This window comes from Schistocerca gregaria, chromosome 3 (assembly GCF_023897955.1).
Source record: "Schistocerca gregaria isolate iqSchGreg1 chromosome 3, iqSchGreg1.2, whole genome shotgun sequence".
Classification (NCBI taxonomy): domain Eukaryota; kingdom Metazoa; phylum Arthropoda; class Insecta; order Orthoptera; family Acrididae; genus Schistocerca; species Schistocerca gregaria.
In genome coordinates, this window is record NC_064922.1 from 149,177,899 (window position 1) to 149,205,300 (window position 27,402).

Consider the following 27,402-nt stretch of genomic DNA (forward strand, 5'->3'; position numbering starts at 1 on the left):
TCACCTGTTGACGTGGGCACTTCGAGCATTCTTATTCCCATTGCTATCTTTTCACTGCATGTGACAATGCATCTTCACACGCCATAGGTGTGGAGGAAGTTCTTCATAACCAGGTACGCTTGGCTATCTGCAATGTCACTGAATTAATATTCGCACATATTACTCTGCTCGGTTTTGTGAGCTCTACTCCACCACATGTTGTCCAGAAATATCCACTGCACTCAACTTATATGACTGTGTGGTATGGTTTCACAAGCTCCTCCATTCTCGTTCTGTTTTTATTGATGGAGACAACACCTTGCAGGCCTTTTATGTGTATGGTGACACATGCACATTATAAAGGCCTACATGTGCAACACATGGTTTCAGCTTAGTATGACCGCAAGTGTGTCCACACCACTGTTTTCATGCAAGACATTATGACATCACATGTCACTTCCCAGGTGAAGATAGCCTTTGAGAAACTTTCAGTGATGACCACATCATTTCTAGGCAACTTCAAGATGTGAAGCCTTCCAGATCCCCCAATCTAACTTTTTACGATTTCTGGTTGTGGGGATGTCTGAAAGCTGTGTCTGTCAGGAGTATATCTGGACTCTTCATTATCTGAAGGAAAGCATATGGCAACTGATTACACTGGATATGCTGGAAGTAACTGTCGACTGTGCCGTGTTATGGATGCAGCATGTTGTTGAATAGGGAGACCATACTGAACCCATGTTGTAACCTGTGACCACATCTTATTAAACATGCCAGAACCACCATTATTATGTGTTTGACTATTCAGCTGCTTTTGTGCACCCACGTCACATTCTGACTGCTTAAAGCACCATATACCCCACAAGCACACTGTTTAATGAACATACAATGTTTAAGGGCCCTGTGATGTATACAGCCGACACTATGACACTCGGAACACTGTCAGTTTAATTATAACCGCCCAGTATGATAGTTTGCTGTAGCTTATAATAAGGTACGCTTGATACGTGTTTCTCTATGGGCCTCATGTTGAACTGCACCTCCATTACCACGTGGTGGTTGTTCAAGCCAGAGCCCCCACCATTCCCAGCATCTGCTTCCCCACCACTGAGCGAGAGGAGAGGATGTTTAGGAGGATGACAGTTCAAATCTGACGCCCCTAAATTGCTCTAGGCAAGTGCCAGGATGTTGTCTTTGAAAAGGGCACAGCCAATTTCCCCCCCCCCCCCTTCCCTCCCCTATTATATTCCAATCTGAGCTTGTGCTCCATCTCTAATGACCGCATTGTAGACAGGATGTTAAACTCTAATCTTTCTCTTTCTCTTTTCACTTCCCAGGTGCACTATTTGTGCAAATATGAATTAGTTGGCAGAAGAAAATGCTAACCCACAAATGTAGATTTTAAGTTGCTGCTTTTATAGTTTTGGTTAAATTTGTAAATGACACAAATAAAATATGATGAAACAAATAGTAGACAGCTGTGTTTTAGCACTACATAAGGAAAAATTTGCCACCAGAATGTTGTACATTCATAAACACCAAAATGTGATGAAACTAACCCTTACTAACTCTCTTGAGTATTAGCAGTTTCTGCCTGAAAATACTATTTTATCACTTTTTTTTAAATTACCAGTGCTTTTTGCGTAAAACTACTAATACTTTCGCAAGACAGACACATATAGTGGTACACTGAGTTAATCTTATCAATATAGTGCATTGTAACAGTCAGTCACAGCATTCAAAGCAGCAGTCTGCGTGGAGAGTATGCTATGTGACTGTAGAAGATTGTGATGTGTTTTATAGTGATCATTATAAGATTGATCATTGACAGTGAAAGTAAGGACATCTAAAGGCACTGTAATGTAAATTTGAGTTTGTACTACTGCTTTTATGAGTGTTATTTGAAATCTGCTTTTATGAGTGTTCTTGAAACAAAACGTCTGGAGCAGCATGTACTTTTAGTATAAGTTGATTAAAGTTTGGGTCCATTTTTGCTCTAACTTAGGACTATAATTTGGTTTAGTCATTATGAGTTTCATGGAAGTTTCTAGACATATGGTTGTGTCTAGGAGTATGTGAAATTGAAATTGCTTCATATATATCTCATGAAATGATGATGGTTGAAAACAATATGTCTCAATGATTCCAAAGTGAAATCACCTCTTTAAAAAATTGATTGTTAACTTTTTGCCAATTTCTTCTTGTGTTTGTTGCGTTCTTTGGTAATAAAGATTAATTTGTGAAAAATTGTATTTTTTTAATGTTGTTGGGACTCGAAGGTTATACTGAGGGTTAGCACTTCCACCTGACAACCCCTTCGTTTGAGCCAAGCTATTTTGTGCACACTGTCATATATGTATATTAGTGCTAGTTCCCACCAGTGGAGTTTCTCAGAACCCTGCAGGTGGGAACTGGTGCTAAAACATGTCCTTAGTGCTGGCCTTAATCTACATTAATTTCTTTGGTCTCAGAATTTCTTCACAGTGACTATTTCTTTCTTCAGTCCCTTTTAGTCTTCTACATCTTTTTTTTTTTCTAATCTGCCTTTTTCACCGTCTCCCTCCCACCTCTTATCACATACAATATGTGTAGCTTTTTGTTCTTATTAACTCGTGCACAATGTTTTAGCACTAATTCCTGTCTTGCCTATTATCCTGTCTTCCACTTTTAAGCTCTCAGGTTTTTAGGTCTCATCCGGTGCAATCCCCAACAGTCTTTCCTTCTCATCCCATCTGGTAAGTCTCCCCTGACCCATGCTTCTGGTGACTTTTCTGAACTCTACCCCTTTTTTTAAATATCATTGATCCTTTTCCTTCACTGCTCTTCCTTCCCCTTCAGTCCTTGTGCCAGAAGAAGGAGCCACTTGCTCCAAAAGCCAGCACACTGTAATACCTTTTATATGTGTGTAGTCCTGCTGGTGCTTCGTGTGTAGATTTTTTATCTATCCACTTAACTTATATTTAAAAAATTAATTATTTTTGTGGATATCTGTATTAGCTTGGCACATAAGTTCATAGTGTTTTCCATAAGTTTAATAAACACAACAGATACACATAACACCCACTCAAATAATCAATAACAGTCTCCTTCGCTGTGTACAAGACTGAGATAAATTTTCAATTCTAAAACAGTAGAAATCATGTGATTTTGAGATTAATAACTCACCGAGTCGTGTTCGGAGCGCATTTTCATCTGGACAGGAAGTTCCTTAAAGATTATTCAATGGAGAGCAGAAAGATGAAAACCTGAGGTCACAAGATCAGGTGAATAAGGTGGAAGCAACTTCCTGACCCAACTCCTGGATACTGTTTTTTGTCACTCTAGCAGAATGCAGGTGGGCGTTATTGTGGAGTAGCTTCAATTTCTTAGTTGTTGACAATAAATGTTAGCAGTGATGGTTGCATCTTGGGGAAGCATTTCGTAGTACACCACACTGTCGCTGTTCCACCAAATGCATAGCATTATCTTTTGTGGATGCCCACAGGTCTTTGGACAGGGAATTGCTGCTTTGTTTGTGCTCATCCATTCATTTCTTTTCCTTATGTTAGCATAAAGATTCCACTGCTCATCACCATTACAGTACCAGATAGGAATGGTCAGTGGACAGAAACGATCGGTGTTGTTGACGAGCCAGTCGAAGATGAGCAAGTGGAGATGCACATCTGGCCACCCACTGGTTTTTGTTCATTTGGCATAGAGTATGTGGTCCTTGTACATAATATTTTTTAACCTTCCCCATTGCATAAAAATGTCGTACGATCGTGAGATGATCACAGTTCATCACATTTGCCAGTTCTCGAATACATTAACATGGATCATTGTGAATGAATGCGGTTAAATGATCTTCATCAAACCCCGAATGTCTTTCAGAATGTGGAGGGTTACTAATGTCAAAGTGATCCTCCTTAAAATCAAAACACCATCCTTTTGCTGTGCTCTGTCCAGTGGCATTATCACCATACATGGCACAAACGTTTGTGGCTGTCTCTGCTGCTGTGACTCCTTTGAATTTAAACAGAAAAATGTCGGCAATGTTCTTATTTCTCTGCTTGGCACTCAATTTTCTAGTGTCCACAGCTCTATCTCCATATGACAGTTTATTTTTACAAGCCTGTCTTGATCACACAAGTACCATGAACTCACATGTTTAACTTGACGATGATTTACATCAGAATATTTTAATTACCTGAAGATGGCAGTAGCCAAAACCAGTAATAAAGTGTAAGAAACCTGTGTAATCAAGATGAACTTGTAAAAATAAAATGCCAAAAAATGATTGCAGACTCATTTACAGACTTTGTCTTTAATGAATAACTCCATAAGACAGAACAATAATATGGAAACTCAGCTAAAAATAGTGAACTGCAAATAAAAAAAAAGACAATCAATAAATAAACCCTCAGCAACTGGAATACCAATAAGCAAAACAAAAGCCCTATGAACTTATGCACCAACCTAATACTTTGCATTTTGTGTTGATCATCTGTGTAATCGTAGGTAACACACACACATTACTATATAGTGTAAACTTTCTTCTCTGACAAATCACAGATGGCTCCTGTGATGGGTGAGGAGTTTATTCTTCACATTTTTCAAAATGAAAAAATCAACCACACTACACAGAATTGACTATTTTACTGTTAGAGATGAGCAAAGTTTGTGGTGGTTGGACACAGTATGCAAGTGGCTCAAAAATCTTCTGACTTATCCCGATTCAGAAATAGGAAGATAAATGATCAATAAAAGTTCAACAAATAGTATATTTTCCTTAAATGATCATGTCTTTTGATGAAGTACAATATAAAAAAAATTAACATTCTGTCTTTTTCCTTTCTGTACTGCCCATAAGCAGTGCACGTCTTTTTTGAAAAATGATGGTTTCTGTGTAGCAGATGAACCAAAACTTGCTCTTCCCTTCATTGTATTTTAATATTCATCCTTGTTGTAATGAATTACACAATTTCCATGTAAAATAGCTATCGTTCAACTCCATGTGTATTTTGGGAAACAAAATGAAACTTCCTTATAGATTAAAACTTTGTCACATAGGGATTCTAATCCATATCCTCATATTTTCCGATTAATGCCAATATTAGTTTAACTATTCAAGCATATTTTATATGGTTTAACATAAAGAAAGCTTCAGTCATTCAGAATGAAGCCATAAGTTAGTTGTAATGCAGAGCAGACAGTTAAATTGGTAATAAAATTGTAAACAAAAGGCAAGGGTCCCAGCATGAATTACAGTACATCACAAAGTTTTAATACAGCAGAAAAGTTCTGACTGGGAAGCTGCATAGATTCTGTACCTCATCATAAATACTCTTTTAAAAAGGTGAATATCAACCAGTGAGTCTTTTCTGTTCTTAAAGGTTGTGGCACTGGTGATACTGGCACAAGTAATGCGACATGGGGGAACTCCACACAGATTACTCTGGAGGACCTGGATGATGGCAGGGCAGGATTCTCTAGGTAAGTAGAAATATTAATGTGCGAAGTATATGTATTGTAATTGTGTGTGAAAAAAAAATATTTGTGTTTATACAGTGCCTTTTAGCTTTGCATTGATATTTAGTCTAAAATTACTGCCATTTTGACTCGGTGCAATCTTGTGTGCAGCTATTGCAAGGCAGTGGAAAATCACAGTCACAGTGATGCTAAAATACTGTAAAATATAATACGTAGGCCATTGGAGAATATGGAGAGCAAAATTGAACTAAAAAATATTCCAATGGTTATTTATGTTGGACCGCTCATCATCCTTCCACATTAACTCTGTTTCTATTTCTGGAACATATGATACATGACGTCATTCATGTTATTATTACAAATTGATACCAGAGTTAAATTAACAAAAATGATTTGCAATCAGGCACAGACAATAATAATTCGTGAAATAACAGTTAAGGGAGGTGTAGCTTACCGAACCAGATGTTATGGAAAGCAAGTGAAAATGTTGGCAACTAATCATTAGGAAACCAGATTAAAGAGGGATAGGGCTCTCAAGGTTTATGTAGTTATTAAAGATTTCAGGCTGGCAACCACTGGAATAGAGCCAGATCAAAAAATATGGTGAAAAATAGAATAAGCAGTAAAACCAGAAACTGTTTGCAGAATGTGTTTTTTTGTTGTGCGGAGACAAAATGGAAACCTTAAGAAAAAGTCACAGAAGTATAGAAAGACATTGCATAATAGAGGAAATGCTTCAGATGAGGGATATGGTCAGCAAAAGCATCCGCTTCTGACTGGCTGCCATCTGCATACAATTAAGTCTCTTTAAGAATATCCTGTTGGTATCAGAGCTGCACAATACCATGAATCTTAGTAAGGGTGTTGTAGCATGCAAAGACAGTATTCATTTAAATATAGACAACTGCAAGTGGAGTGCAGATGAGAAAGTATTACAGATTCCCAAAATAAAAGTAATGTAAACTAACACAATCTGCAAAGTAAAATTTGTGACCCAAATTTAGAATCATTTCTAATTGAAATGGGGGTCAGGCAAGGTGATGAATTATCTCCATTCATTCTCAGTCTAGTACAAGATAAGCTCCTCAAAACATGAGAGAAAGAGATACCTGGAATACACATGGAAACAAAATGTAAGACTCTATATTAACAGTGCTCAGAGATCTTTGAAGTTGATTTTCACAAATGTTTTTGAGAATGGTATTACTATATTTACCTGAGTATAAGATGACCTTGAATGTAAGACAGCCACCCCTTTCCGTAAAAGACTCTTTGAGAAAAATTTATTTTTAACATATTCTGATTAATTAAAATCACAAACTGTTTTATTGATGTACAGTATTTGCTAAAAAGCTAACACTATACATATTCTAAACTGTTTTCTTTTCTGCCTCTTTTGCTTACTAACCCTGTAGTCTGTGGTATCACTATTTTTAATCATCACCACCATCACCCTAAGAGCACAGCTGTGAAATTTGTATCTTTGTTGTCACAAATATTCGGCTGTTTCTTCCGAATGTGTTGCAGTCTCAAGGTTGTGGCTACAGTGGGACCTGAGAACACAGCCGTTTTTTTCTGAATACATATTGGAGTTCGCTCCTGTACTGATGTGAGAATGTTCCAATATCTCTTGCTTCCAAGCATATCACTTGCCTGCTGTTCTGTCATTGGCTGTGTAGAACCAGCTGACACACTTCCTTTCATTCCTGTTGTACGTCAAGGTGATCATCGACAACATTACAGTGAAAAACACTTAAGTACAACCCTGTCTAGACATTTACTGACTCCTGCAGAAAGGAATACTGTTGTTGAGTATGTTTCCAATTTTAAAGGCAGTTCGATCCGACTAAAAGTGAATTCAGGCAAACTGCAGTTTAAATGTGGTAGATGTTCATAAAATTCCAAAATACATGGTATAGATTTCCATAGTTGGCAACACAATGAAATTTGCTGCTCCCATACCGTTCCCCTCCATCTGATCAACATAGCTCTCAGCCATGCTGGTGTACTTTGTCCCCTTCCAAACCTTCAGTAGCGCTGAGCTTGAGTCACTATGAAAGTCAGACTGCAATATCTTCTGATGTGCAGGTCATATATAACAACACCAACTAATACATAAATAAAGGAGTAGAGTTATGATTCAGCCCCATTCGTGAGCTTTCACGATCTAGTGATGTATGTTGGTGGTATTTCCATAATGGATCTTGCTGCTGTTTAATTTATTATCGCAATAACAGTTACTTTCAGCTTAATATGATTTATTTCTTTGTTAGACATTTCATTCTGTATTAACTTTCCTTATTGTTTCAACTGAATGTCTGGCACTCATGTTCTAAATCTGATTAAAAGATGGTAATGTTTTACTGGGTATTCTAATAGGTGAACAGTGACTGATATTTCTTGTTTGCAGTCCACTTAGTAATTCATTACAGTCTCTCATAACCAAATAAAATAGTGGTCTGGGTCTGAATCAACTAATGTTTTATCAGGGACAACATTTCCATTTTTGAGTGTTACCTTTACTTAAAAAGTGACATTAATTTTTGTATGTGGTATCCATTAATGTATGAGAATGTTTATTGCAAACCTGTTCAAGTACAACAAAAGTCTGTTAGACGATAGAATTTAATGCTATTTTTGCCTGTGTTTCACAAAATTACCAAATTTTAATCAGAGCAGTAGGCTGTTGTAGTGGCTAGTCCATAGTTTCTCATGTGTCTCTTGCAGTAGTGCCACATGAGTCAGTGTTCTAGCAATGTCAATACTGTATCAAGCTGTTTGGCATATTAGGAAATCTCAAACCTGTTGGAATGCGAGTATCGTTTGTCGAGCCCTACCCTTCCGAATTCTTCAAAATAAATCTGCACATGACCTCTGTAGCTAAAGCTATAAATGTGAGGCTACACATGTATACTCCACAAAACACCTTAGCACCAATAGTTTAATCTGCAAATATAAGATGACCCTGTATTTTTCGAATGATGAATTTGGCTGAAAACCACGTCTTACAGTCGGGTGAATACAGTATACTGCTTTATGAAATGGTTTTAGGGCACTGGCCTTCAAACCATACAAGAAAGAAGAAAACCAAAAAGGGCAGAGCAGTTTTTAAGGTCCCTGTTGTGACTCGCCGAACTTTCAAAGTGTCGCCACGCAGTTACGCGCGTCCTCTACATGAGGCACTGTCTGCCAGCCATGCAGCAGCAGCAGCGCCACCTAAGCGGCCGGCCGGCCAGCCAGCCAGCGGCCACTAGACTTGGACTCATTTCTGATTTGACTGTTAAAATGTACACCCATCCTACTTTGTTTACTTGATCTGTGACTTACTTGTATTGTGTCGTCCTTGAGATATATTTGTTCAAATTGACGTTATAACAATTGGCGAATAGGTAGTGAATTTTTCTTTTTCATCATTGACCCACAGGTTTCCATGGCTACCTTAGAGCACCTATTGCAAGGTTTCATAGAACAGTAAACGCTTCTCACAAATGCGATTCGTGAGTTTGTTGCGGCATCAAATGCGGAGCATCTCTCATCTTTGTGTCTCCCTACTTTTCCTCCTTATGATGGTTACGAAAAATGTCTTTGACAGCACTTCTTGGCATTTCATGTCGCGGACGACCAAACATGTAAGTCTCTGTTCCTTTCCTGGATTTCACCTCAAATGTATGGGTTGTTGTCACAATTGGCTCCTTTGAAAGATCCTACATCTTTGTTCTTTGCTGAAATGTGCTCATTTTTTTCCGTATATTTTCAAAAGCATACGCATGTGGTAGCCTTTCGTGTTGTCTTTTATCGTTGTCACAAACAACCAAATCAATCCAATCGCGCTTGGCCTGCTGAACTTCACGGCCTCAGTCGAAAGTATCAATTTGTTACTGACGTTCACAAAGAATCCTGCACCGATTCCATGGTACCGGTTGCTATTATCCGGTCGGCGCCCGACAAAGAAGTTAGGCAATGTGCCCTTCAGTTGGCAAATCCAACTATAGATGAAGTCCTATCCATCGCTGAGTCTTTTCAAATTTCTCACGCCACGGGAGCACAAATAGAGGCAGGGGGTGACGTCGCCAGACATATAACCTCTGTGCGCTGTTGACAAAGCGTGCAGCGTGTCCTCGCCAGCTGACGTGGCTGCAGTACGCTCCCAAGCGCAGCCTCGGCCTAACCGTAAACAAACCACTAAGAAACTGCAGCAAATCCCATGGCAACTTCCCTCATGTCTGCGGTGTTTTACGGAACATTCACGAGAAGATTGTCCACAACTTTTGGCCGTGTGTCACAAATGCAAAAAAAGGGTCATGTGTCATCCGTTTGCAAATCAGACGTATCTTCAGTTGGGTTCTCCAACCAACTTTTGGCCGTGTGTCACAAATGCAAAAAAAGGGTCATGTGTCATCCGTTTGCAAATCAGACGTATCTTCAGTTGGGTTCTCCAGCCCTGTGTCCTGTCACTAGGCAATTACAGACTTACAATAAACAAGAAGATTTCTCCCTTGGGACAATTTGATGCTAACATATCTTACAAATCTGTCATTCACACTGTTCCCATATTTGTGGTTGACCATAGTGATCCGGAGAATCTTTTTGGTTTCGATGCCTTTTGCGTTTTTGGGTTGTCCATAGATGACTCTGTCAATATTGTCTCTGATGCTATTCCTTATGCTCAATTGGATTCCTTGTTGACGACATTTTCGTCCATTTTTCTTGTGAGTCAGGCTGTGCAAACGACTTTGAAGCTCATATCACGCTCAAACCCACTGCTCGGCCTAAGTTTTTTCGGGCTCGGCCCATTCCTGTGGCTCTTCGTGATCGGGTCAAACGGGAGCTGGATCGTCTCACTGCTTCAAGGGTCTTGCTTCCTGTCACTTCCAGTGAGTGGTCCTCTCCTATCGTTATCGTTGCTAAGCCCAATGGTGATATTCATTTCTGTGACGATTTCAAAGCTACTGTAAATGCTCAATGCCTCATCGACACTTACCTTATGCCTCGACCTGAAGAATTGTTCACTAAACTTGCTGAAGGCAAGTATTTTTCTAAACTTGACCTGTCAGAAGCTTATCATCAACTTTCTCTTGACGCTGCTTCCCGGCAATTTCTGGTCCTTAACACGCCTTTCGGCCTCTTTCAATACCAACGATTGCCATTCGGAGTTTCCAGTGCCCCTGCTCTCTTTCAGCGATTCTTGGAACAATTATTGCTCACTGTCCCTGGGTGTGTAAATTACATGGACGGCATTGTTGTCACTGGCTCCACCACTGAAGAACATCTTCAGAATCTCTGCACACTTTTTAATGTCTTACAGACTGCTGGTCTTAAGTGTAATCCTCGGAAATCAAAATTTTTTTCAGGCATCTATCACGTACTTGGGGTCTCAACTCTCTTGGGATGGTATTCGTGCACTTTAGCAAACTGTCGCTGCGATCGATGCCCTTCCTCGCCCTACATCTTTTAAGGAACTGCAGGCCTTCTTGGGGAAAAATAGCATACTATCACAGGTTTTTACCGTCTGCTGCTTCGGTGGCTCAGCCATTGCATCGCCTGTTGCATAAAAACGTGCCTTTTCACTGGTTCGTGTCATGTGATGGGGCTTTCCAGAAATTGAAGACTATGCTAAAACAGGCCCCGTGCCTGGCTGCTTATCGACCTGGCCAATATCTTGTTCTTGCCACGGACGTCTCTCAATACGGGGTTGGTGCAGTCCTTGTGCACCTTTTTTCTGACGGTTCTGAACAACCCATTGCTTATGCCTTCAAAACTCTCACGGATGACCAACGAAAGTATTCTCAAATTGGAAAAGAAGCTTTGGCCATTATTTATGCTCTTTATAAGTTTGGTTTTTTTCTCTATAGATCCAAATCATCTTTTTACGTATCACAAACCATTTGTTTCCTTGTTTCATCCATCAACGTCACTTCCCGACAATGCTGCACACCACCTCCAGCGTTGGGCTCTTTACTTGTCTCGTTTCAATTATGAGATTCATTTTCGGCTGACAGCTCACTATGTGAATGCTGATGCACTGTCTCGCCTTCCCATGGGTCCTGATCTGGCATCTGATAGGGATGAACTTTTGTGTTTCCACCTGGATGTTGCCGAGCTGTGGGTTGTGGATGGGTTCCCCATCACTGGGGACCAGCTGGCGGCTGCTATGGGTTCTGATCCTACCCTTTCCTGGGTTTTATGCTGTATTCAGGAGGGTTGGCCAGATCGTCCGTCCGCTAAGACTAATGATCCATTGCGGAACTACTACACTTTGTGTTACAGCCTTACGGCTAGGGATGGTGTTATCCTTCTTTCCACTGACAATGCTTCGCCGCATGTTGTGGTACTTGCGTCTTTGCGTGCTTTGGTCTTGCGCCTCCTTCACAAAGGGCAATGGGGTGTCTCTCGCACCAAACCTCTGGCGTGCTGTAATGTGTACTGGCCCGGCATCAACTCTGAAATCACACACACGGTCGCTGCCTGCGGCGCTTGTGTGTCACAGGCCACTGCCCGGAAGTCACCTTTGTCACCGTGGCCTTCACCTGAGAAGCGTATTCATGCTAACTTCACGCGACCTTTTTTAAGTACTTATTGGCTTCTCGTTATTGACGCCTACTCTAACTTTCTTTTCATTGTGCGTTGCACGTCGCCTACCACCATGGCAACCACCAATGCTCTAGCTTGCATTTTCTCTTTCGAAGGCCTTCCCTCTACTCTTGTTACTGATAATGGTCCGCAATTTGCCTCTTCCGATTTTGCGGACTTTTGTGCCCATCACGGTGTCATGCACATCACAGCCCCTCCGTTCCATCCACAGTCAAACGGTGAGGCTGAACATCTGGTCCGCACATTTAAGGCTCAGATGAGGAAACTCCTGACTTCTTCTGCTGCTGATGATGATGTGCTTCTCCAATTTATGGCTTCTTACCATTTCACCCCTATGGGTGACCACAGCCCGGCTGAGCTCTTACATGGCCGACAGCCCCACATGCTACTTCACCTTCTGCAGCCTTCCACCTGATGACCGCGGGTGTCTTCGCTTGGCCGGCACACCGCCGGCAACCTTGTATGGGTACGGGGATATGGCAGGCGGCCAAAATGGACTCCTGGCCGCATCTTACGACACCGTGGCCGATGCCTGTATGTAATCCAGATGGACACGGGTGTTGCAGTGCGTCATTCGGACCAGCTTTGGTCTCATGTGCCGGCATCGCCTGTTCCCGATTCTGCTACACCACCTTCGGCTCTACCTGACACTCGGGATACTGGAATCTCTCATTACTCTCAATGCAGTCCTCTCACCATCATCTCGGTGCCAGCACAAGAACTGACGCCAACAGGAGACGTGCCCGTGCAGGAACCAGATGACCACCATCTGTCAGAACAACTCAACTCGCCTCCTCCTCCTACGGATGCGGACACATCGTCCATGTCTCCTGTTATAACAACTGGACTTGCCGCAATGGGCAGATTGGTGCACGGGGCCCCTAGCAGATGCGACCCCCACGTCTCTTGTCATTTCGACCCGTTATCATCGGAGACACGTCCGTCCGTACAGGAAGCCGCCTCCTCGAGACTTTACGGCCAGTCAAACAACACCTATGGATGTTAGCAATCTACAGGCCACCTCCATCAAGACATGTGCAAAAACTTCAAAGGGGGGAAAAGTGTTGTGACTCGCCGATCTTTCAAAGTGCCGCCATGCAGTCACGCACGTCGACTACATATGGCGCTATCTGCCAGCCATGCAACAGCAGTGCCACCTAAGCGGCCAGCCAGCCAGCGGCCGCTAGACTTGGACTCAGTTATGATTTGACTGTTAAAGTGTACACCCGTCTTACTTTGTTTACTTGATCTGTGACTTAAATCTATTGTGTCGTCCTTGAAGTATATTTGTTCAACTTGACGTTATAACAGTCCCTTTGTCAGTCGGAATGATTTGTTTCCTGTATATCTTGCTGTCTACAACTGAACCCCATTTCCAAAAGTAAGACTTTGTCTTGTCATAACCAAGCTTTCAGCCACAGATTAATCCAAATACTTGTGGTGTTTAGACTGTCTTTTTTATATCTGCCATATCTGAATACTTATATTGAAATTTAGCTAGCACATTTGCAAATCAGTGAAACCTCTTTACTCATTAGAAGCCTGGAACAATAAACATAGCTGTAATTCAGCTCATATGATTGATGTGCAACAGCTGGCTCTTATTCTGTCAGTCTGTCTGTAAAAATGTAATGTGATAAGACAGTTGAAGTTGATAGGAAATTATATTGTCCGTTTGCAATAACCCATCTGTGCAGTACGACTGTGACAGCATCAGTTGTATGAGTTTCTGTCAGATATATTTCAAATGCTCTCAGTCAATGCATAGCAGCATTGAGTTTTCTTTACTAGATTGTAAAAGTCTCATCACATATCTGTGCATTAGTTTCAGTCATTATGTTCATAAAATAAATGTGCCATTCTTGAGAAACAAAGCATAGAACGATACTGAATTACAACTACATTATCAGCTGCAATTATTGTCCAAAGGTAAATGTAACCAACACCTAAAAGATCTGAGTGTTTTGATTGCAGCAAACAACCAGATGGCTCATTCTCTGATTGGCTGTCAGTATGGTACCTGTAAACAACTAGCTGCCATTTGCTTTCTTATTCTGTTTTAGTTTGACATCACAATTTACTCACAGGAGATACATTTATTTTAACTGCAGTTCAATAAGAAATAATTGTTTACTTGGTGTGCACAACATTTTAGAAACCTTGTAGGATCTACTGTGATCTTTCAAGCTTTTGTGGCGTTATGAAATTATTGGTTTCCCACCTGGGATCCTACTGTTTCAGATATTGTTCTTTAATTTTTAATAACCTCCCCCTATTTCGTAGTGTGTGTGTGTGTGTGTGTGTGTGTGTGTGTGTGTATGTGTGTGTGTGTGTTTTCTTTGTTCTTGAATTGTTATTAAATCTTTTGCATTTTTATTTCACTTTACCTGTATTCTTGTTGCATATTTTTATTCATTTGCAGTGATGATAACCTGTGTGAAGAAAACAATGACATCCCCTCAGTTTCTTCCCAGCGTAATGCAAGACTCAGTTGCAGTGGCAGTAATCGCAAAGATATATTAGAGCATAACACATCTTCTTCAAACAGGTATGTAAAGCGCACAAAAATTTACCAGACAATATATTAGTCATCCTCTTAATCCTTTTGCTGCTACAGATGTGCTCTCTGCATTCTGTGCTGAGGGCGGCTTGTATTATGGCTGTACTGCTCGCTCAGTGCTGGGAAAAATTTGATCTTTGCCCATCTTACAGGGAGATATCTTCACATGGCAAAGGACTGAATTTCTTTTCATTATCTGCCGTAGTTACTGTGCTCCATCAAATTCAGTAAATCACCGCGCAAAGTTTTTAAAGATTTTGCAGAGGTAAAAATGTATTGTGTAAACTTTACGTATGGTTGATTTTAGCTTGTATAGGTTGAGCCAAAAAGATCTTTACGAGACAGTGCAGCACCTGATTTCCTCATGGAAATTTGAAGTTTCTTTGATAATCCCTTTCCAGGTCAGTGGATTGGCCTTGAAACTAAACAATTTAGTTGACCTGAAAATTCGAATATATACTGCCGTTGCACAAGTTACGCATGATTAGCTGCAAAGAGTGTGAGAAAACTTCAAGTTGTTTGCTACAAAATGACACATCTACCAATTCTATAAGCTATCTCAATAAATTTCTATATCACTCCAAAGTTTTAAAGTCCTTTTTGACCCACCCTTTTACATTGCAGCAAATGAAATGTAGATAAAATATGGATATTTTATTTAAAATTGAAAGCAGGACGGTATCTTATTTAGTTCTTGAGTTATTGGGTTTTATATCTAATTGGCAGTTGTGCACAACATGCCCGTTCACATCCTTGTGCATTGCGAATCACGGTCATAACAATTATCACATCTCATAAATGATTCAAGATATTAAAATGAGGTTTTTGGGAAATGATAACATAATGGGGCACATATGTTGTATAATAAATACTCATAGCTTTTTAAATCACTGAGCTATGGCAGTACCTTGTCCACAGCAGTGAGAGGTGGGTGGCTCAAGACACATACAGACGTCCATAGCACTGCAGAAAAACCCAACCAGTGCACCTGTACACATGCACAGCACCAGGGAAACAGTGTAGCAGGATGTGTATACACACCCACAACAGTGAAAGGGTTAAGAGAGCATGCTGTTCGCTTTGGAGCACTGTGGATTTTTTTAAATTTATTTATTTATCTTTATTCATCCAAGGATGATCTTACGGTGATATTAGATTTGTCAGAGTAATAAAGTGTGATTCAATAGAACAAAATATACAAAACACAGCATACATAACATCCTGAATGAGAATGTGACAGGTAGTCTGTGAGCATAGAACAGGTGGTTGGGGGTGGCCTTGATTGAGGAACCATTCTGGCACTTGCCTTAGTGACCTAGTGAGACCACAGAAACCCCAAGTCACGATGGCTAGATAGAACAACTCCATCCTCCCGAATGTGAGGTTAGCATCTTAACAGCTGCACTGCCTCATTCGGTAGGTCCCCATTGTATACTTGATTTACACATAATATGTTTCAACTGACTTGTAATGTAAAACATAGTTTCATTCTTCATTGCTGCACACATTAAGGACATCCACTGACACTCCAGACTATGGAGATGCTGCTGTGCTCCCTTGCACCAACTCCAGATGCTGTTCTTGCACATTCAACTAAACTTCTCTGTCCACATGAAAAACTGAGTCAGCGAACCTTATTATCATGGATATGATGGTAAACTGCTATGAGGTGGTCACAAAACCTTGCCCACCACTGATGTATGTCCTGACAGTGAAATTATATGTACACGTCAGTCGAGTGTATGGAATCAGTGGAACCAGCAGTAAAATGGATTGACATGGAGGTGTCATGAAGCGGCAAAATGGAGCTAATGTGTGTAGACATGGCCTTGGCCAAACCATGAAGGAAGTTGCTCAATTTGTTGGTGTGTCAGCATGGACTGTCTAATATGTCTACAAGGAATGGTGTACCACTCACAGCCAAGTAATGGTAAAAACATTCTAACTAACGGGCCTGGAGGTGAGTGCCATGTCTTGTCAGTGACTAATGGTTACAATCCTGACTGGAACTGCTGCCACCCTTGAAGGCAATCTCAGCAATTTGCCAAGTGAACAGTAGGGAGGGAGTTGCATGCTGTAGGCATTGGGGTCTGGGTATCTAGCAGAAGGCCGTTGCTCACAGCACCACATAAAGTTGCATCTCTTGGGCCAAAAACTACACAGATTGGACAGTAGCTGACTGGAGATATGCAGTGTGGTTCAGTGAGTCAGTTCTTTGTAAATGACACAAGGTGTCAAGTGCACCAAAGACCCAGTGAGAGTTTTAACTCACTGTGTGTGGAGGATGTAGCTCATGCAGGAGGTGGAGGGATGCAGTTCATGCCGGAAGTGGCACTGTGATGTTTTGAAAGTGTTTGCATCCTCGTGATGAACTAGCTGTGGATGCTCCTGTGTTCCAAGATGGTAACAATGAAGTCCACAGGGATGCATGCATATGATTGTAGTTTGTCAAACATCCAGCCTTCCTATTGCACCTCGACTGGCCCATTAAATCGCCCAATCTTAATCCCTGTGGAAATGTCCAGGCCTGTTTGGAACAGTCGGAGAAATGAAATGCAGCAGTCAACATCTCCACAATTTGGCTGCTCTGTGGGATCTAATCATCAATGGCTGCCTTCAGCTGTACACGGAATACCCGAAGAAACTTGTAAACTCTCTTCCTTACTGAATTAAGGCCATTATCAATGTTAGAGATGGTGGTTTGTGGGTGTGGTATATTAGCATGATGTCACCTGGGATGAATAATTGTTTATTAAGTGTGCTTATTGCTAGTTATCTGATCAGTTTTTTGTACATTGTTGTGCCTTGTAATTGCATATTTTAATTCTTGGATTACCACCTCTGTAGCTAAATGGTTGGCATAGCTTCATTTGGTATGGAAGGGCCCATGTTTCATCCCTGGTGCCTCATCAGGCTTTTTCCTGAGGTAGGGAAGTCTGGTACAAGGTCCACCCAACCTTCGTGAGACCAAATGAGGAACAGCTTGAATAAAGAAGCAGCGGCATCATCAGAATTCATCTACTGTCAGTGACTACTGGAGGGATTAGCAATATGTTGATCACATGCCCCCCCCCTTCCCCCCCCCCCCCCCCCCCCCAAAAAAAAATCATAGATCACACCTCATACTGTCTTGTAGGTAGCAGTCGGCCATTCAGAGCAGACCTAAAGCCTAATCCATGAGTGATTTTTACCGTTTTTCTGTAATCCTTGGATAAAATGTGAGATATTGAATTTAGTTGACAACAGGAGAATATATAAATGAAGCAAAAGGGAATATGAAAAGATAAATTCTGTAGTTCACATCACGTGAACAGGCTTCTGCCATGACTACATGCTAAATGCAGCCTTTTATCTACTGCAACACGAACAGAAAGAAGTGGAGGAAGAGGAAGTTCATAGTCGTCACATTGCATCCCGCTGCCTTTTAACCCCATGAAATATTCCCAGTACTCAATTTGATAGATTTTATAGGAGGCTAAATGGACTTGGGACCACCCTAGAGGTACTAGAATTAGGAAAACTCCCCCCTCCTACTCAAGATTGAACCGAGGACCTCCAGTACTGGAATTTACTGCTCTACCTCCCGGACCACCACAGCAACAAAAGGGAATTTAGACAACAAAAAACAAGATTGATGGGAATTACAAAATAGATAGGAGAGAAATGGGATTCTGTAGAAGCATATGTAACTATGGGAATGGTAGTCACTGCGTGTAGGCAAATTATAGAAGCCTTTGAAAAAGAGAGAAGCAAGGCCTTAGATGGCAAGACAGTACTAAACAAAGATGGGAAGGGTGAAAAGTAAAATAAATATATAGGAAGGCTGTGCAAAGAAAAGATACTCCAATACAGTATTGCGGAAATGAAGGGGAGAGTACTTGGAGATCAGCTGGGGGATGTGATACTGCAAGAACATCCCTTCCCCCAAAGTGATGGACTGTCGTCGTGTAGAAAATGTGAGGACGACGAGGGAGGCCAAAGGGTGCGTGCTGGACTGGAAGCTGTGGCTGCGGGGGATGTCAAGCTTCCGATCATACTCCACCATCCGGCCTTCACTATGCCAGAAACATCCTTTGGAAAATGACCAGAATGGTATGCATCCACTTCCAGAGGCCAATAACCAGATGTGGAAAGCATTGGCAGCTGCGGTGTGGGCAGGTCCAGCTCAATCGGTAGGATGAGAGGATGTGGAGGAGGTGAAGGCTCTGTCTCTATAGGGTTGTCCCATGGCGTCGTGATGACACCTTCTAGTGGCTGCTGTGGCCGCACTGTTCTCGGGATTCATGAATCTGGGGGAAGAGACACAGAAAGATCACTGTGCACATGACAGCGGTGAAGTTGATTGTGATCTCAACACTGCAAGCCATCTGGACCTGTAACGAGATACATGCAAGCAACAAGTGGATGGATGAGCTCGCCTCGTGCCCACTGTCTGCTGCCACTAAAAACCTTGTAAAAGTCAATATCATGCAGCGCGAAGTGATACTTTTGTCCTTCCTTCGGTGCCAGATGCTGAGGAAGGTGGAGCAGTGTCCATTGGCGGCGGCCGTGAAGCAGTTCTGCCGGGGATGGTCCATCTCGTGGGTGAGAACAATAAGAGATGAGAAACAGTTGCAATGCTTGATCCCTGGTGTGTGCAGAGCAAAGTTTGGCCATCTGCTGCTCGAAGTTTTCGACAAAACGTTCTGTTTCACCGTTTGACTGTGGATGGAACAGTGCACTAGTTAGATGCTGTATGCCCTGCATTCACAGAATGCTTCGAATTCATTTGACATGAACTGAGAGCCGTTGTCTGACACTATGATTTCAGGTAAAAAATAGAGGACAACACCTGAATTGTACTACATGACGTTGTCGAGTTCATTGGCACAGTAAAAGGAAACTTGCTGTATGAGTAGCCACAATCAACCAACGAGTGATTCAAACAGGTCGTGCAAAGTCTGTGTGCACATGTTGCCACAGTGATTGTGACTTCGGCCAGGCAGAGAATTTTTGTGCCAGATTAGACTGATTTTTCCTACATGTGTGACACTGCGACATCATCATCTCCCATTTAGGTGTCCGTACCCTGCCAAGTACAGTGTCGACATGCTAACTATTTCGTACGAACAGTCCACCAGTGTCCTTGGTGAAGTAACAGCCACACTTCTTTTTGCAAAGCTTTAGGAATCAACACACGTGACTGTCCACTGTCATTTTGAATAAGAATCACTCCTTTCTGTATAGCGAGGCTGTGTCAACATGCAAAGTATCAGTGCACCACAGAGTTCTTTATGCTGTGCAAGGAACAAGGCCAAGATGTGCAATTGCCTGTTAGCAAAATGTTCAAATCTGAATCAGCTTCCGTTGCCTGTGCAATTTTCCTTTAGCGGAAAAGATTGAATCAGTTCAGAATCTTGAGCATCGATGTGACAACAGGATGTAGCAGAAGTGTCAAAATCTGTATCAGGGCAAATTGAAAGACGTGAAAGTGCGTCTGTGTTACCCTGTTGAGCTGTCAGGCAATACACAATCTCGTACTGGTATTGAGACAACAACAAAGCCCATGTTTGCAATTTTTGGGCAGTTCATGTAGGAACCGGTTTCATCGGTTGAAACAAGGACTGTCTTGTCCATTATAAGCCATCAGTTGCCGTCTAGTTTTAGACAGGCATGGGGAGCCTAACAGTTCATGTGTGTGACGATTTTGCAATGTGACAGAGGCACTCATGTCCAATTGAAATTTTACACGTTTCCCCACAAAGAAGCAAATGAACAAAAAGTGTGATGGAATGGTGTATCACTGGAGAAATTTTTTCCATGCCAGTTTCGCAAATGCCTGTTGCAGACTTTGAATATACTGCATTAATGACATTGGGCTTGTGACTGGATTTTTGTGAGTGGGCCAAATTCTTAGTTTGTTCCATTGCAGACATACAGATTATACATATCCTTTCTTGCCACAAGTGTAACACTGAGCTCATTGGAAGGGGCAGTTTTGGCATTTGTGCCTTGAATAGCACTGAGGGCAAGACTTAATTCTGTTCGCCTGTGTAGCGAGCTGCTTACGCGAAGTGGAGCATTGTTTACTCAAAGTGCTGGCTCCTCAAATTTATCAGCTGACAGGGCACCTGAATCCTTCTGATCTAATATTTACACTACCTGCTGAGATGATGGATTGGACTGTTTCAAAATCTATTCTCTAAGTTTGGCATGAGGTACATCGTACATGATCGCATCACGCAACATAACATCTGAAGAACGTTTGAATTTGCATTTCCTTGTCATACCGTGCAAATCTGTTACCCACTCACGATAAGATTGCTGTGACCGCTTTTTGCAATTAAAGGATCAATACCTAGCTGCTACCACATTTATTTGTTTGTCATAATAGTTAGTTAATGAATCTACAACCTGATTATATGAAAGTTCACTTGGAGTAGCATTAGGATGTAACTTCTGGATAAGTTTGAACACTGCACTGCCTACCATGGACAAGAGATAGGGAAGTTTCACAGTACCTGGTATGTTACGAGCTTCAAACTATTGCAACCACTCGAGCCATTCCTCTTCTTGTTCATGAAACTGGTGAAAAGTTGGTATAGCTGCTGTAGGTTTTGCTTGTTCCATCAGGTATGCAATGTTGGCCAGTAACTGCTCCACTGTGTTGAGCAGTGTAGATATTTGAGTCTGGAACTGAAACATCTGCATTACATGTGTTGCATCTAACGCTGGCAGCTGCGGCACCTGAGCAGGGGTGGGATAGGTGGGATGGGCATGTTGGAAGAGACAAATACAAGAAACAGACAAGACAAGCAAAGAAAAAACAACAAAAGAAAAGAAAATTTCTGTATTGCCCACCTGAAAACACTGCTTAGCAAAAACCTGATAAGAGACCGTTAAAGGAAGTAAACACCCATGAAAAGTAAGGACAAGAGAGAATTAAGGCACCAGCAAAATACAAAAGGAAATTCAATGGCCACTAGGCGCTGGGTTCTTCTTATAACTCGTCGCCATATGTCGTATCCTGCCCACTCATCTAATATAGGCTGCATAAGAAGCTGTTTTCTCAGATAGCTAAACAACATTTCACGCAAATCTTATTAATGGAGTTTATTACAGCAAGTTAAATTGACAATCTTAACTTTGCGTTTTCACAAACAGGTGTTGCAAGCAATTGGCGACATGCAAATAATCAATGTCCTTTGGCACATACAATTTCAGTGCAAGCGAAACACAACAGTTCATTAGTGCCGGCTAAAGCATTTGGATGATTGTTGGTCTTCTAGTGCGGCTGCGGTTAGGCAGAGTGGCGCTTATGTTCTCTTTGTATGGGGCCGCTCGCACATGCTATTGACTGACGTCATATCACAGCCCTCCCTGCTGTAATGTTCCAGGCCGACATGCCTGCGCTTGATGTTATACCGGAACAGAAGGGATAAAATAAAAGGAACAAACACCATATGGGAAACAAAGTGCGATTATGAGACAGGGTCATAGCCTTTCACCAATGTTGTTCAATCTTTCGTTAAGGACAAGCAGTAAACGAAACAAGTTTGGGAAAGGAAATGAAGTCCAGGGAGAATACATAAAAATTCTTAGGTTTTCCAATGGCATTACAGTTCTGTCAGACAGTAAAGGACTTGGAAGATCAATTAAACAGAATGGTTTGAAAAGATGTTATAAAATGAACAGTGACACAAGTAACACAAGGTAATGGAGAATATAAAAACTAAATCAGGTGATATGGAGAAATCTAGGTTAGGGAATGACACACCAAAAATAATGGAAGAATTTGTCTGTTTGGGTATCAAAATAACTGACTTTGGCTGAAGCGTAAAGTTTATGAAATGCTGACCAGCAATAGAAAGAAAAGAATTTCTGAAAGTATTTGTCTGGGGTGTAGCATTGCACGGAAGGAAACCATGGACAGTAAGCAGTACAGATAAAAAGAAAAATGCGCAGTTTTGAATATGGTGCTACAAAAGAATGCTGCAGATTAGATGGGTAGACTGGATGATTATTGAAGAGTCACTGAATTGAACTGGGGAGAAATTAATTATGGCACATCTTGAGTAGAAAAAGTAGTTTGTCAGGGCACATATTTTAGGTATCAAGAAACAATTACTTTGATTATGGAGGAAAGTATGTTGGGTAATAACTGAAAAGAGAGAACAAGGCTTGGACTACAGTAAAAAGATTCAACTGGATGTATGTTGCAGTAGTTATGAATAGATGAAGAGACTTGCATAGGACAGAATACCATGGAGAGCATCAAAGCCATTTTGGTCTGAAGACCACAACAACAACATGTAACAAGTGGCTGCGTGACACACTTCACATCACAAAATTTATTTGCAAATCTTATATATAAAAGTTGTAAATTAACTAACTGCTGTTTTGTATCTTTCTAGGGATGCAGTAGATATGTCTTTGGATTCAAGTATGCCTGGATCTGCTGCTCGTCCAAGTTCACAGAATATCTGGAGGAAAATCTCTTCTGGTAAGTACATGTATTTCCCTTTTTCATTCCTATTTTTGATATTATAGGAAAGTGTAAAATAGCGTTTTGGGGCAGAAATAATAAATTTGAATGTAATCCTTTTGGGTATTATGCTGGGTTGTACTGCATAACTGAATAAGACTTACTGTAATCGTCAGAAAGCAATGTTGCTATGATGTGAAAGTAGCTGTGATGTAGATATAAGAAGGTACACACTTTGTTTGTTTATTGAGTTAAGAAAATAAAAAAGTTAGTGTTATTTTATTTATTTCTTTATTTATTTTGCAGAAATCTGCATACTGCAGCATATTCTGTGATTTGCCAAATAAATGGTTTCACCATTTCATTTGCCATCAGTCTTCTGACTCATTTGATGCATCTCACCATAAGCTTCTCCCCTGTGCCAACCTCTTGTTCTCAGAATATCACTTAAAATCATCATCCTTGATTCTTTGTTGAATATATTCTAATCTGTCTTCCCCTATACTTTTTGTCCCCTGTGGCTGAACATCTAAACACAGATCAGAAATTTATCTTCTCAGTGTTTCTAACATTGTATCTGGTTCAGAGTGCCATTTTCTCGCAGTGGGGGAATAGTATCATTAGCCTGATCCTGAAGCCAGGAAAGGACCCTTCTTCCATTGATAGCTGCCACCTAACCAGCCTTACTTATGTACTATGTAAATTACTCGAGAGGATGGTGGTATGTTGACTGCGCTGGATACTCAGGTTTTTGTTTTTTATGTACCTACCAGTGTGCTTCCTGGAAAGACCAGTGTGCAGCAGAGCACCTGGTCAGATTAGAAATGATAATACTGCTAGCCTTTGCTAAAGACCTCTGCATCTTTTCACCTACATCATGGTACTGTTTTATCTTGACCACAATCCATGGCTGGGGCATTTGTGACACTTTGCTGATATTTATCAACTATTTCTTGTTACAACAATCATTCATAGTTACCGTATTTACTCGAATCTAAGCCGCACTTTTTTTCCGGTCTTTGTAATCCAAAAAACTGCCTGCGGCTTAGAATCAAGTGCAAAAAAGCGGAAGTTCTGAAAAATGTTGGTAGGTGCCACCAAAACTAACTTGTGCCGTTGAATATACATACCGCTATACAGGCATGATTTGTAGGCACAGATATAAATACTGGTGCCAAAACCTCCTCGTCAGTAAATAAATTTTTTAAAAAAAGTGGAAGACGAGCTTTCTTTTTCTTCACCGCGAGTTTCAACCACTGCATTTTCATACATTATCCAACGAAGTAAATACAAATTCCGTATTGTTCATCTTCGAATGTAGCAGAATTTCAATGGACTACAAAAATCCAACTGGCAAGACTGTTAGGGATGTTTGTCAATATGGCCAAACCTACATTCTGAATTTTTTCCTACCTGTGAAAAGAGATGGTTGCTAATAGGAACCTGATGAAATGTGAATCACATACCGTATTATCTTCACCATAAGAATAATATGAATTTAAACATTTTTCCATGTATTCTTTAATGTTTTTGCTACCTCATTTAAATCCTGTCTGCCTAATAAACTACGAAACTTGAGTGAGACGACAGCAAATGTGGCAGAATATACGTATTGTGTCATGTTTATGTTCGTATTATTCTTATGCCTAATAGTGATACAGTCAGAAATGAAGCATGGCAACTGACTAGATTTTTAAACTTAATTTGACTCAAATTTCTGTGCAGAATTTGATGTACTAAAGAAGCAGCCACAAAGATTTTCAAACGGAGAAAAATTTTCGCCTAACTCTCGTTCTGAACATGTTCTATCATACGCAGTCTATTTTATCAAAGAAAGCAGCAGTGTAAGTAACAACAAATAGCAGTCTCTTGCCATTGTTTCACTAATGAGATGATTCCTCTCCTCTTTTTTTTTCAATTGTAAGCGGCGGTAGCGCGCACAAAAGCAAGCCATGCCACGAGCGGCGACACGCCATAAACACGCACTATCAGAATGCGACAAACAATGCATGACGCAGTACAGTAATGCATTTTCTGCTTAGAATGACATAAACACCTATAACAAATAAAACGGCACTTACCAGATCAAAGCAAAATAAGCTATCGATTCAAACCAGACGAAGCACGTGAAAAAGGAAGGGTACCCGAATAAATATGGATGGAGCGCCTGACGCATAGCAGTGGCTACCTGGTAAAGCTTAACTGCTAAGATTACGACTCGAACCAAACTACTGTATCGTCTTTCATTCGACCTAAATTGGGTCTCATATTACAATGGACCAACTTTGTTACAATTTGGAGGTGCGGCCTAAAACTTTTCTCTCCCCTTGAATTTCGAGTCTCAAATTTCTGGTGCGGCTTAGATTCGAGTAAATATGATTGTCAGAATACATCTCAGCTCCACCCAAATGCAGTGTTGTGTGTTCAGAGTCACCCTTTTCCTTATAGCTATTTCTGGACTTACATAATATGTGGGACCAACGGTCACTCCTGCCCTCTATGTAAATGACTTTTGCATTTGGTACAGCTCTCAGTCCTTGGCGATGACCAAATGTTATCTTGAAGAATCCTTGTCTTTCGTGCACACCCATGGCTTTCATTTTTCTCCGCAAAAAATGGATCACCCACTTTTGTCACCCTCCCATGACCTACCCAGATCTAGAACTTTTCCTAGGAATCCAGTGTCTCAAAGTAGTGTATATTTCCGCTTTCTGGTCATATTATATGATAATAAATTGATGTGGCTGTCCCACATCTGCCATTTCAAATTAAGTTGCATGCAGAAACTGAATGCACATCAATTTCTAGTCATGCCTCTTGGGGTACAGATCACTCCACTCTGTTGCATTTCTGCACGACTATAGTTTTATCATGATTGAACCCTGGAATCCAGTATAGGATTCAGTGGCACCACTAGCATTGTAACTGCCACACTCAGTTCACCATTGCGCCCAGTAGACAGCAGACTGTCTTCTGGCCTAAACTGGGGTCCCTTGTGATTTTGCCATCACCACCTGTTACTCAGCTAGGTTTCTACTGACTTTCAATTGCCTTGCCACCCCAACCATTGCATTCTTTTCCCTCTGCAAGAATTCCAACCATGTGATGCCTGACCTGAAGGAGGCCTCCAAGTTGAATAAGACTGGAAATACTCCCCTCCCACTCCTCTCCCTCGTCCTCCCCATGCTCCTGCACCTACCCCCACCCCTATCCCTTTCCCTATCCCTATCCCCAATCCCTCCACCCCCACACCTCACACCCACCCCCAGCTCTCCCCCAACACCGCCCCCCCTTTTCACGCCAATGCACCCCCACATCTCACCTCCCACCTCTCACCCCTCATCCAACTGTATGCACGGAATGCTTCTGCATCCTTCCCTGTTGATATGCAGCAGTTCTTTCTCATCTCGTCTAAGATTGTGCGCCATCTCTGTTCATGTTAAACTCTTTATCTGCTGTTTGTGTTTATAAAAGCTGCAGCAACCAGAAGTAATGTACCATAGGAACAATCTAAAAAACAGACACATATAGGAAACAAATCACTCGCACTATAAAGTAGTTTTATTGTTGTCACCACAGAAGAATGATACACTACGATAATTATTAGGTAATGAAGCTTCCACGTGTAAGAATACTAGGTTTCGTACAGTGCATCACAGTTTGGCTGGTGTGTTATTGTATCTTCTCCTGTCTCAGACAAGAAGAATTGATTAAGTATGAAGATCTCAGTACTATCAGTGTCATATTCAGATGTGAAAGTTTGCTACATTGTGTCGTATTATTTCCACAAATGGTAACTGTGAGAGCCTTAAACGTGAAATTGGTGTTGGCTTTGTGTTATTTATATGTTTCATAGGTCATGACGCGGAATGAGTCAGTTTGCAAGATATGTATGCTTGATTAGTGTTAACATTAGTGAACACATTATTTTTTAGTCCTGCTCATGCCACAACAGTCAAAAACTAGTGAGAGTGGGTGCCGTGCAGCATGAAAACATTGAGGAAAAAGTCTTCATAAAAGTACAGCTCACTGAAGAACAGTTTGTTACAGAAGACCTGTTACTAATCGGTACACCTTTGTCTGTATTCACAATCTCTCTGCAGTTGGCAAGAATGGTGGGCAAAAACCACAGCAGAAACAATAATCAGCAGAAAAACAAACAAGTCTCTTTACAAGATTGCCATTGATATATCTGCACTGACACTGTTATTCTTAGTGAGTGACTGCCAAGTGTCATATAACAGAGGTTCCTATTGTCCTTTTTAATCATTTTATTGCAAGTTACTGTGCTATGTTGTTGTTCCCTAAGTTCAGCAGTGCACTGACTTCACATATACAT

General features: G+C 41.1%; 1 protein-coding gene across 11 annotated transcripts in view; it reads left to right on the plus strand.

Annotated features, from left to right (window-relative positions):
• The window catches only part of LOC126356163 (pericentriolar material 1 protein-like), a 382,055-nt gene that overhangs the window by 103,074 nt on the left and 251,579 nt on the right, over positions 1 to 27,402 (plus strand). For all 11 annotated transcript variants that reach the window (XM_050006912.1, XM_050006916.1, XM_050006913.1 and 8 more), the window contains exons 18-20: positions 5,352 to 5,451; positions 14,462 to 14,587; positions 22,993 to 23,081. In XM_050006912.1, coding sequence (XP_049862869.1) covers positions 5,352 to 5,451; positions 14,462 to 14,587; positions 22,993 to 23,081 — 315 coding nt within the window. The remainder of the gene's footprint in view (positions 1 to 5,351; positions 5,452 to 14,461; positions 14,588 to 22,992; positions 23,082 to 27,402) is intronic.